Source organism: Urocitellus parryii, chromosome 7 (assembly GCF_045843805.1).
Source record: "Urocitellus parryii isolate mUroPar1 chromosome 7, mUroPar1.hap1, whole genome shotgun sequence".
Taxonomy (NCBI): domain Eukaryota; kingdom Metazoa; phylum Chordata; class Mammalia; order Rodentia; family Sciuridae; genus Urocitellus; species Urocitellus parryii.
The window spans coordinates 178,539,900-178,552,163 of NC_135537.1; the positions used below are offsets into that span (position 1 = coordinate 178,539,900).

Consider the following 12,264-nt stretch of genomic DNA (forward strand, 5'->3'; position numbering starts at 1 on the left):
CCCAGGCTGGAGAAGCAGGCCAGGAGCCAAGATCTGCAATTCAGACCAGGCCCACTCCCAACTCCATGAGGGACTCTCCCAAGTCCTGCCCCAACCTGGACCTCACCTCCCTCACCTGCAAGGTCCATGCCCAAGGGCCCCGTCAGGATGACGTGCCTCCTATTTTTAAACCCTGATTCACCTGGATTAGTGGCCATGTCTACAATCCCATGCTGAGTCAGGAGGATCCAAGTTCAAGGGCAGTCTCAGCAACTTAGCAAGACCCTGTCTCAAAGTAAAAAGGAAACAAGGCTGGGGATGGAGCTCAGGGGTGAAGGGCTTGCCTCGCGTGCATTGCCACCTCTCCACCCTCTCAACTCATCCTAGGGTGGGGACCACCCAGTTCAACGCTCTGGTTGGCAGGCATGTAAGAAGGCAATCTTTCCTCTCCCCATAGATGCTCAATTTCTAGAGTTAGGCCTCCTCTGCATCTCCACAGGGCCTACACGCTCAGGCCCAGGCCATGTGCACATAGTCTGCCCAGGGCTGTCAGAGCTGAGCCGAGGGCACACAGAAGCACTGGTACTGAATGGAGGAGGTGGATATTTAAGCCCCGCTGCTTGCTTGCTACTGCAGGTCTAGGGCCCTCCTTCTGACCCCTTCTGCATTTTTGTTTTTCCTCCATTTCTTCTCTTGAACTGTCCATCCCAGAGTGTGGTCAGAGGAACAGAAGGGGAACCAGGTTCAGCTAGAGAATGGCAGGCACTGGGCACAAGTGGAAGGGTCAGAGAAGACGAGAGGAGATGCCTCTAGGAAGGGGCCAGACTGCACGGAGCTTGGGTTCTAGTCATTTTGTCCAAAGGACTTTATCCCCGAACAAGAAGAGTTGATGTCATTTTTAATACATTTTTTTTAGTTGTAGGTGAACATAATACCTGTACTTTATTTTTTATGTGGTGCTGGGATCGAACCCAGTGCCTCACACGTGCTAGGTGGGCAATCTGCCACTGAGCCCCAGCCCCAGCCCTCAATGTCATTTAATTTTTTTTCTTTTTGTAGTTGTAGGTGGATAGCATACCTTTCTTTTTTTTTTAGTTTTTTGGCGGACACAACATCTTTGTTGGTATGTGGTGCTGAGGATCGAACCCGGGTCGCACGCATGCCAGGCGAGCGCGCTACCGCTTGAGCCAAATCCCCAGCCCCATACCTTTCTTTTTTATGTTTTGGAGGGTACTGGATATTGAACTCAGGGACACTTGACCACTGGGCCACATCTCCAGCCCTATTTTGTATTTTATTTAGAGACAGAGTCTCACTGAGTTGCTTAGTGCCTTGCCATTGCTGAGGCTGGCTTTGAACTCACAATCCTCCAGCCTCAGCCTCTCGAGAAGCTGGCATGCCCATACTTTTATTTTATTTGTTTATTTTTTTGCTGTGCTGAGGGTGGAACCCAGTTTTTCACACATGCTAGACAAGTGCTCTGCCACTGAGCCACAAGCCCAGCCCGAGTTGTTGACATTTTAATTTCATTTTTGGTGTGTATGTTTACCTTGTATCCAGCCACTTATGCAAACTATTTATCTGTAGATTCTTCTGGATATCTTGTAATAAGTTCCTGATAATTATAAATAATGACAGTTTTTTTCTTACTTTCTAATACCCAGACATTTTCTTCTTGCTTATTGCATTGGCCAGGACCTATTAGAGATTCTTATTGGATTTACATTTTGAGATATTCGCTCCAGCTGCAGAATAGAAGGTAGTAGGCAGAATGATGGGTGGGGAGAGATGGACGAAGGTGATTCTAGGAGCCTGAGAGAGAGGTGGCCTTTGCCCCTGGCTCCCCCAGACCCTCCCAGCAGATGGGTCACCTGGACTGTGATGCGATATGGCCCTCCCCTCCCTTCTCTACCCTCTCTGCAGACCGGGGACGCTGCTCCATGGGCCAGTGTGTGTGTGAGCCTGGTTGGACGGGCCTGAGCTGTGACTGTCCCCTCAGCAATGCCACCTGCATCGACAGCAATGGGGTAGGCCTGGGCGTGGGGCAGACACTGGGAGGGCCCCGGTCAGGACCACTCATCCTCTCCAGAGGACACCTCGTAGAGAAAGGGGTAAGGAACAGGCAGGGATGGGGCACAACTGGCTCACTTTGATCCCTCCTGCCCCAGGGCATCTGTAATGGGCGTGGCTACTGCGAGTGTGGCCGCTGCCACTGCAACCAGCAGTCGCTCTACACGGACACCACCTGCGAGATCAACTACTCAGCGGTGAGGCCAGGATCCCTGGGGTGTGGGCGTGGGAACCTCAGGCCCTGGGCAGGGTGGGCAGGAGTGGCCATACCTGCTGCCACAGGAGGTGGCACGAGGCTGGGGGAGTGGCCTCCTCGCAGCACAGTCTCCCCCTCGTCTCCCAGATCCGCCTGGGCCTCTGCGAGGACCTGCGCTCCTGTGTGCAGTGCCAGGCCTGGGGCACTGGGGAGAAGAAGGGACGCACGTGCGAGGAGTGCAGCTTCAAGGTCAAGATGGTGGACGAGCTCAAGAAAGGTAGAGGGCAGGGTCCGAGAGCTGGGGTGCTGTGAGCCTAGGCAGAGCTAGTGGGTCCTCCTCTGGGCAAGGGCTTCCTCTGGGCAAGTTGAGGTCACCCAGTCTAGACAGGGGTTCCAGAGCTGGGGGTGGGCACAGAACACCAGCAACAGTGAGCCCAAGAAAGAGGTAGAAAGTCTGAGCAAGCGGCACAGGACTCAGGCCGTGAACAGAGAATGGCCCAGAACACAGAATGGGGGCTGGGGGCACATGATCAGGCCTGAGGGCACGCCGATGGGTCAGGGACAAAGTCTGGGGAGGAGGCATCTGGCCTGGTCAGGGACGTGACCTGGCAGAGGCCCAGGGTCCAGGTGGGGCCCACAGTTGGGCTGTGGAGTGCATGGCCTCCTCCCTCTAAGCCAGATGTGTGGCCTGGACGCCACGCTCCTGGGGGTGCTCAGGTCAGGGAAGTGGAGACAGCTTTGCAGACTCCCCTGCTGCTGGGGCCCACACTGGGCGAGGTGCCCCTGCCACCGCCTCTGTGGCAGGGAGGGGCAGAGCTGGAGAGGTCTTACAGCCTTCCCCAGGGAGACACCCCAGGCCCTGCAGTGGGCAGGGTGGGCCACAGGTTCGGGGGTGCCTCACTGGGCCCCGGGGTGCTCCAGGGTGGAGGGGTGGGTCGGGTCCCTGCTGACTGCCTGTGGGTGCAGCCGAGGAGGTGGTGGAGTACTGCTCCTTCCGGGACGAGGACGACGACTGCACCTACAGCTACACCGTGGAGGGCGACGGCTCCCCGGGGCCCAACAGCACCGTCCTGGTGCACAGGAAGAAGGGTGAGCTGGGGGCCTGGGTGCGGGCGCTGTCGGGTCTGGGCCAGGCGCGGCGGGCACAGTGGGCACAGCGGGCACGGCCTCCCTCCACTCTCTCTGCAGACTGCCCCCCCGGCTCTTGGTGGCTCATCTTCCTGCTCATCCCCCTCCTGCTGCTGCTGGCACTGCTGCTGCTGCTCTGCTGGAAGTACTGTGCCTGCTGTAAGGTGAGCCCCAGGGTCCTCCCAGGTCCACCTGGGGTCCCACAGAGTCCCCACTCTCCCCATGGCTCCCCTGTAGCCCTCCCAGAGACTTCAGCGCGTGGAGCCAGACTGTCTGGATTCTGGTCCCAGCTGTATGACTTTGAGCAAGTTACTTAATCTCTCTGTGCCTCAAGCTTCCTCATCTGTACAATGGAGCTAGCAGCACTGACCCCTGAAAGTGCTGACAAAGTTTGGATTAGTTATGGGAAGTTCTTAGAAAGGGACTGGCCTTGGGGAAACACCAAGCCCTGGCTTCTTCCCACCCCTTTCGGAGCCTGGCTCCTGAAGACCCTACTAACCCAGCCCCAAGCCTGTGTGACTCCTAAGGGACAATGGTGACGAAGCCTGTGAGTCTCCCTGTGCTCTGTTTTCCCTGGAGCCTGCTCCCAATGTAATTCCCCTGTGGCTCCCTGTGCCGTCACAATGGTGTGTGGCCACACAACTTTATTTTCTCCTCTCAATCGTCCCATGAGGTCAGTGGCACTATCCCCTATGACAGGTGGGGAAACTGAGGCTCAGAGGGACAGGTGATAGAGACAAAGTCAATGTTCTGCCGGATAAGGTGGTGCAGGCCTGTAATCCCAGTGTCTTGGGAGGTTGTGGCTGGAGGATCACAAGTTCAAAGCCAGCCTCAGCAACAGCAAAGCACAAAGCAACTCAGTGGGACCCTGTCTCTAAAAGAAATACAAAATAGGGCTGGGGATGTGGCTCAGTGGTCGAGTGCCCCTGAGTTCAACACCCAGTACCAAAAAAAAAAAAAAAAAAAACCAAGGGGCTGGGGTTATGGCTCAGCGGTAGAGCGCTCACCTGGCACATGCTAGGTCCTGGGTTCGATCCTCAGCACCACATATAAACAAAATAAAGTTTAAAAAAAAAAAAAAACTCAAAGTCCTCCTAAGTGTCAAGGTGAGGTGAAGCCACATCCCTGGCTCTAGCATCTCCCGCCACAGTCCCTCCCTCCACTGACCATCAGTGGCCACACTCCAGGAACATGGGTCAGTCCCTGTAAGCCCCAGAGAACAAGCAGGAGCTGACCCATGCTGCACAGAAAAGCCCAGAGACAGGAAGTGTGGAGGGCGCAGAGCACAGAGGCTGATTGTAGGGCAGGGCAGCATGCTGTCCTATCCCGGGGTTAGCGGACGTTCCTGTCTGTGGCATGGAAAGGGAGGTCTGTGAGTGGGTTTCTTAGCCGGGCGCAGGGGCACACGCCTGTAATCCCCGTGGCTCAGGAGGCTGAGGCAGGAGGATTGCGAGTTCAAAGCCAGCCATCATCTAAATAAAATACAGAATAGGGCTGGGGATGTGGCTCAGTGGCTGAGTGCCCCTGAGATCAATCCCTGGTACTGACAAAAGAAAGAAAGAAAGAAAGAGGTTCCTTCTTGGCAGGGCTTCTTAGAGCCTGTGATCTTGTCATTTGCTCAGTGAACTTGAAAGAGGCCGGGTGGCTGGAGGGGCTTCCCTGGGCTGGGACAGCTCTTCAGGTGCTCACGCCAGCCCCCTTGTCTCCTAGGCCTGTCTGGCACTTCTCCCTTGCTGCAACCGAGGTATGGGCCTGGCATGGGCAGCTGGGGTGGAGGGGCAGTGGGGCCAGGCTGGGAACAGGGGAGGTGGGAGGCCCCGCACCCCACCTGTCTGGGTGCGACTGGGCAGGTCTGGGGAGGGCTTGTGCTGAGGACCCTTCCCCACAGGTCACATGGTCGGCTTTAAGGAAGACCACTACATGCTGCGGGAGAACTTGATGGCCTCAGACCACCTGGACACACCCATGCTGCGCAGTGGGAACCTCAAGGGGCGGGACACGGTCCGCTGGAAGATCACCAACAACGTGCAGCGGCCTGGCTTTGCCACCCACGCCGCCAGCACCAACCCCACAGAGCTCGGTGCGGGCCCAGGCTGGGCACTGCGGACCTTGGCAGTGCCTTTGGGCCCTTGGGGACCTCTGTTCTAGATTGAGGATCACACTGATCCTGTGTGCTGGGCACAGGCCTCAGCCTCTTCTGTCCCTTCCTGATGTGCCTCAGGCCTGCATGTGGCAGCCCTCTGCCCCCCGCTGGCCAGAGGTCCTGGGGTGGGGGGTGTTCAGCTGTGCCCACGGGGCAGGGGCTGATGAAGCCTCCATCCCACCCGCCCCTAGTGCCCTATGGGCTGTCCCTGCGCCTTGGCCGCCTCTGCACCGAGAACCTGATGAAGCCTGGCACTCGAGAGTGTGACCAGCTGCGCCAGGAGGTGGAAGAGAATGTGAGAACCGGTGTGGCCGAGCCAGGGCCCTGGGCTCGGGTGCGATGGCAGGGGGTGGGGGAGTGAGGTGACCTGGACCTCTCTGGGCAGGAAAGGGGCTCTCTGGATACATGCCTGGTGTGGTGAGGTCATCCTAAGGGGCACCAGAGCCTGGTCTCGGGACCTGGCCCCCAGCTTGCCCCAGCCAACTCTGAGAGGTCCCGGGGTAGGGTGCGTGCGGCTCTCCGGGTGCAGACTGACGCCCTCCCCTGTCTGGCAGCTCAACGAGGTGTACAGACAGGTCCCTGGTGCACACAAGCTCCAGCAGACAAAGTTCCGGTGAGTCCCAAATGCCCAGGGCGGGGGCAGCCAGCCGCTCTGAGCCCTGCCAGTCCGGGCCCTGCGGCAAGGGTCCCTGGGGTTGGGTGACCGCTGACCGCTGCTCATACACAGACTGCGGAGCTCAAGCCCCCAGGCAGGCCATGCACCCACCCCAGGGAACATCTGGTTCACGGTCTCCTCTTTGTCTCCACAGGCAACAGCCCAATGCTGGGAAAAAGTGAGTTGAAGAGACATGTGGGACAGCCCCCTGCCTGCCCCTCTTGCCCCAGCCCTGCCACCTGCCCTCTGCCCCTGGCTCCACCCCAGTATCCACCCCGTGGGAAGGGAGGGCCATATGTGCCTGCCATCATGGGTGAGCCTTCCATTGGCTCCTTTACTGGACCATTCCTCTAACGAATTCCAAAGGAAGCGCTTGCCTGAGTGAGCAGCCCCAGGTCGGCAGAACCACCCAGACCAGTCCCCACCTTTGGTCTGGTGACAGTCTACCCCCCAACCCCAAAGACAGTCCAGGCCTGGCTCATCCTCCCCTGGGTCAGAGACCCTCCAACCGAGTGAGAGGCAGATGGGCCAGCAGGTCACACAGTCCTTTCCCCAGTTCTTGAGTCCTGGCCCTTTGGGAAGGGGGAACATGAAACGGAGGTCACACTGCAGAGACAGCAGAACCAGAACCACAGCTCAACACCTTCAGGAAGAAGCTTCGGCTGATGCTATTGAGTGCTTACAAGGGCCAGGCATTGTTTTAAGGGCTCCCTGTGCCTGGCCATCTTTATCCAACCCTCTCAGCAGCCCTGCAAAAGAGGTACCATTGCTGTTCCCACTTCACAGATGAGGAACCTGAGGCTCAGAGAGGTTAAGTAACTTTCCCAAGGTTACCTAGCTATCAAGAACCAGGTCAGGGGCTGGGGATATAGCTCAGTCGGTAGAGTGCTTGCCTCGCATGCACAAGGCCCCGGGTTCAGTCCCCCCACTCCCCAAAAAGGAACCAGAGCCAGGACTTGAAGCCAAGCAAGTCTGATGTGAGCACCTGCCCTCAGCATCTCTGCTGTCCCACATCCAATCCTCCCACCATCAGCCCTTGTTGGTGAGGTGGACGGAGAAGCCCATTGCTCAGATGAGAACACCAAAGCTCAGGGAGGTGCAGCAACGGCGTGGATGAGGCTGTAGAGTGAGAGCATTGGGGCCAGCAAGGGCCCCTGGCACTTTTTACTGTCCCACATTCCCCTGATGGGGAGAGCACAGAAAGGTACAGGCAAGGAGAACGCCAGGCTGACCCCTCTCCTGCTGGACCCCCACCCAGGCAAGACCACACCATTGTGGACACGGTGCTGATGGCGCCCCGCTCGGCCAAGCAGACCCTCCTGAAGCTGACAGAGAAGCAGGTGGAGCAGGGGTCCTTCCATGAGCTCAAGGTGGCCCCCGGCTACTACACCCTCACTGCAGAGCAGGGTAGGTGGGGCTCCCCGCGCCACCCCTCACCCCGCCCACCCACGTGGCCCTGAAACCCACATCTGACCCCCCAGACGCCCGGGGCATGGTGGAGTTCCAGGAGGGCGTGGAGCTGGTGGACGTGCGCGTGCCCCTCTTCATCCGGCCTGAAGACGACGATGAGAAGCAGCTGCTGGTGGAGGCCATCGATGTGCCCGTGGGCACTGCCACCCTTGGCCGCCGCCTGGTAAACATCACCATCATCAAGGAGCAAGGTTGGTCAGGGTGCGGGAAGAGGGAGGACGAAGCGGGGTCGGACACTGTGTTCCCCCATATCCAGCTGTAGTGGGACCTGGCTGTATGGCCTGGGCCTGTCCCTAGGCGGGCCCTGGTTTGTCATCTGTTAGCTGGGTATAGCACCTGGGTGGGTTCTCTATCCAGAGGAGGGCTCAAGTGTGTCACCAGTCACCACACTGAGGGCACCTAGGGTGCGAGTGATGTCCTCTGGACAACCAGAGGACCCCCTGGCCCCTGACCCACCCACCCCTTGCTCCAGGATCCACAGGGCCTGCTCTGCCCTGGACTCATCCATCTGGGGCCTGCCCCTGCCTGCCCCTTCCAGATTGCCTGATGGACACTTTGTTCCAGCTCCTCAACTTTTTCTTGGAGAATATTCCATCCCATTCCTTTGCCCTCCCCATGAGGGTGGTGGGGTGTGGGTAACAAACAGACCCCTGGAGTCTGGACTGGGCCAGAGGGAGGGGGAGCCAAGAGGGGACTGAGGCCAGGATCCCTGAGCAGCACCTGCGCTCCTTGCAGCGAGTGGCGTGGTGTCCTTTGAGCAATCTGAGTACTCAGTGAGCCGTGGGGAGCAGGTGGCCCGCATTCCTGTCATCCGGCGAATCCTGGACAATGGCAAGTCCCAGGTCTCCTACCGCACACAGGACAACACAGCACAGGGCAACCGGGTAAGGCTTCACCACAGGGTCAAGGGCGTGTCCCTCCAGTCCAGAGGGCATGCACCGGGTTCCTAGGACAGAGCAGGATGTGGCCACTGCCTGGGTCCCTGGATGCTTACCCTGGCTGGCCGCCCATGGACACCTGCTCCTGCCACCCTTGGCAGGGACTTCTCACCCAAAGTTCCAGTGACACCTTAGATGAGGCCCCATCACTTCCAGGGACTCAGACCAAGGGAGCCATTTCCTCCTGGATTGGCCAGGAATCTGTCCAGCCCTCTCCTGTCCATCCTCCAATGACCCAGGATGACCAGGACATTCAGACATTTTCTAGGAAAGTAGACTCCTTTTCTGTCCATCCTGGGGATTTTGGCTTCTTAAGCTGGAATTTCAGGGCCCTGGTTCCTGGGCCAGGCTCCCCAATTCTGTCACTCTTGGTTCTTGCTGGGCCAAGCAGCACAGGCAGCCCTTCCAGGCAGGGAGGACCACAGCCTAATGTCCCCTCATTGCTGAGCCCCAGTACCAGCAACAGGTGGTAAGTATGCTTGGTTATACCTATCGGGGTTTTTTTTTTGATGGTGGGAGTACCAGGGATTGAACTCAGGGTCTCTCAACCATTGAGCCACATCCCCAGCCCTATTTTGTATTTTATTTAGAGACAGGGTCTCGCTGAGTTGCTTACTGTCTCACCATTGCCAAGGCTGGCTTTGAACTCACGGTCCTCCTGCCACAGCCTCCTGAGCTGCTGGGGTTATAGGTGTGCACTACTGTGCCTGGTTCACCTATCAGTTTTTGATCTGTTGATTGCTTGATTATACTGGGGACCAAACCCAGAGCCTCTTGCATGCTAGGCAAGCAGTCTACCACTGAGCTACTTCCCAGTCCTTGGCCACAGGTCTAAATTTATAACAGTATTTAAAAACATTCATATTGGGGCTGGGGTCATGGCTCAGTGGTAGAGCACTTGTCTTGCATGTGTGAGTCACCGGGTTCGAGTCTCAGCACCTCATATAAATAAATGAATAAAATAAAGGTCCATCAACAACTAAAAATATTTTAAAAATTCATATCAAATTTTTTTTCAAGGCAGTGAAGTCTAGGTTCTTCAGCAAATACATTACCAGGCCCAGGCAGCCTGGTCACACCCTAGTTTTCTTTATTTAATTTCATTGGGAGGAACAGTTCCCATCACTATTCCAGTGCTCCCAGTAAAAATTTTCTAGAGTTTGTATGGCCATAAACCCCACTGATTACGGCACATTATAAGAGAGATTCTGGCTGGCTGGCTACCCTTCTCTGTATGGAGATGCTTAGGTATTTAATTCTTTTTTTTGAGGGGGAGTACTTTGAGTTAAACCCAAGGGTGCTTTACCACCGAGCCGCACCCCCAACCTTTTTATTTTTTGTTTTGAGACAGGGTCTCACAAGGTTGCTAAGCCTTGCTTCAAACTTGCAATTCTCCTGCCTCAGATGCCTGAGTACTGGGAATATAGAAAGGTGCCACTTCTTGGCTTATTTAACTGTTTTTAAAAATCATTTTTATAATTTCTTACCTTTTAAAAAATATTTTTTAGTTGTAGTCAGGCATGATACATTTATTTTGTTTATTTATTTTTTTATGTTGTGCTGAGGATCAAACCCAGCGTCTTGCACGTGCTAGGCGAGCACTCTACCGCTGAGCCACAACCCCAGCCCCATTTCTTTTGTACTTTTTCTTTTTTCTTTTTCTTTTTTCTTTTTAGTTGTAGATGGACACAAAGTATCTTTATTTTTATTTATTTATTTTCATGTGGTGCTGAGGATCGAACCCAGGGCCTCATCCTTGCAAGACAATGCTCTACCCCTGAGCCGCAACCCCAGCCCCCAGCCCCATTTCTTACCTTCTTATTTTAAAAAACTTCAAATGTACATAAAAATGGAAAGACTGTAAAATTAAAATCCGTTTACCCTTTACATAGGTTCTCATATTGTGAATATTTTCCTTCTCTCCTTATATGAGTATCTTTAGCTAATTTACATAAAGACGTTCAGGCAGGGAGCAGTAGCACATACCTGCGATCCCAGTGACTCAGGAGGCTGAGGCAGGAGGATCACAAGTTCAAGGCCAGCCTGGACAAATTAAGGAAACCCTGTGTCAAAGTGAAAAATAAAAAGGGCTGAGGATGTGGCTCAGTGGTAGAGCACCTTTGGATTCAATCCCTGATTCCCCCCCAAAAGTCATTAAGATCTTTATTTCTGTATCTCTGGGTGTGGAGAGACGTGTTGTCTGCTGAACTTTTCAAAGTAAGTTGTAGACATCACATCGACCCTAAACCATTCTGCTGGGTCATTTTTCTACATAACGACAACATGTTTACCAAACTGAAGAAAGTTCACATGGATTAGACTAGTTCTGAGGGATGAATCCACATGCAGATTTCCCCTTGTTCCCAACTGCTTTTTCCCCAGTCCGCGAACCAATCAGGTTTCTGGCATTACAGATTCTGATCTTGTGTCTTGAGTCTCCAGAACAGTTCCCTGACTTCCTGTTTTGTGACATGAACATTTTTCTAAGTGTTGACCTCAGTTGCTTGTAGACAGCTCCTCTTTGTGTGTGTGTGTGAGATATTGGGTGCTGGGGCTTGAGCCCAGGGGTGCTCTACCACTGAGCTACAGCCCCAGTCCTTTTTGTTTTTCATTTACGTTTATTTTATTATTTTGAGGCAAGCTCTCTCTAAATCACCCAGGCTGGCCTCCAGTTGGCCATCCTCTGGCTGCAGCTGCAGTGTCATTGGGATCACAGGCCACAGTTCTAGTTGTCTTCACCTGCCAGCTTCCCTTTCTGGGCCTGGTAAAATCGTAGTTTGAAGCGCCACCTAGTGGTCTTGTGAGAAAAAACCTTTTTCTACCAGCTTTACTCATGCCCGGGGCACCTTCAGGAAAGCTGGAGCTGATGGAAAGGTCCCAGCAAACAGGATCTGCCACCAGGAAGGAACCCAGTGTGGGGGACATCTCTTCCCTGTCTGCCCAGGGCTTGTGTGATGGGCTCTCTGTGGTGCCTCCCTGTTCCCCTCTGGGATTGATTTAAATCCTGGCTCTGCCACAGCTACCTGTGTGAGCTTGGGCAAGTTCCCTAGCTCTCTGTGGGACTGAACAATTTCTTCATCTGTAAAATGGGACAATAATCTCTCTGCCTCACCCAGCTGTGAGGATTAAATGAGCTGATGTCTGTAGTGCTTACTGCCAGGCAGTGCCGTTTCATGTCCACATGGGACAGTCCATGTGGGTGTGGCTGTGACTCTGTCCTCTGGAAAGCTCTAATTCCTGAGAAGCCTCATCCCCCAGCCCTGAGCTGACCCTGACCCTTCCCGTTTGCAGGACTACATTCCCGTGGAGGGCGAGCTGCTGTTCCACCCTGGAGAGACCTGGAAGGAGCTGCAGGTGAAGCTCCTGGAGCTGCAGGAAGTAGATTCCCTCCTTCGGGGCCGTCACAGCCGCCGCTTCCATGTCCAACTTAGCAACCCCAAGTTTGGGACCCGCCTGGGCCAGCCCCACTCAGCCACCGTCATCATTGGGGACCGAGGTAGGCAGAGCCTGGGGTCAGCATACACAGGTGGAGAGGGAGGTTGGAGGGCCTCTCAGCAAACACCAGCCCAGGAAGCCCAGTTTAATGTGAATTTCACATAAACAGAAACAAAACAGACTTGTTGTATAAGTATGTCCCTGCATTTGTGGGACATACTTATCCTTAAAAAAGTGTTCTTTGGGGCTG

The 12,264-nt window shown here is 55.0% G+C and overlaps 1 protein-coding gene across 1 annotated transcript in view; it reads left to right on the top strand.

Annotated features, from left to right (window-relative positions):
• The window catches only part of Itgb4 (integrin subunit beta 4), a 32,794-nt gene that overhangs the window by 10,602 nt on the left and 9,928 nt on the right, over positions 1 to 12,264 (top strand). Inside the window, exons 14-27 of the mRNA XM_026404798.2 lie at positions 1,903 to 2,006; positions 2,148 to 2,246; positions 2,393 to 2,522; positions 3,212 to 3,334; positions 3,434 to 3,537; positions 5,084 to 5,117; positions 5,262 to 5,453; positions 5,708 to 5,811; positions 6,071 to 6,129; positions 6,326 to 6,349; positions 7,430 to 7,578; positions 7,653 to 7,832; positions 8,377 to 8,525; positions 11,871 to 12,075. Of these exons, the coding sequence (XP_026260583.2) occupies positions 1,903 to 2,006; positions 2,148 to 2,246; positions 2,393 to 2,522; positions 3,212 to 3,334; positions 3,434 to 3,537; positions 5,084 to 5,117; positions 5,262 to 5,453; positions 5,708 to 5,811; positions 6,071 to 6,129; positions 6,326 to 6,349; positions 7,430 to 7,578; positions 7,653 to 7,832; positions 8,377 to 8,525; positions 11,871 to 12,075 (1,656 nt within the window). The remainder of the gene's footprint in view (positions 1 to 1,902; positions 2,007 to 2,147; positions 2,247 to 2,392; positions 2,523 to 3,211; positions 3,335 to 3,433; positions 3,538 to 5,083; positions 5,118 to 5,261; positions 5,454 to 5,707; positions 5,812 to 6,070; positions 6,130 to 6,325; positions 6,350 to 7,429; positions 7,579 to 7,652; positions 7,833 to 8,376; positions 8,526 to 11,870; positions 12,076 to 12,264) is intronic.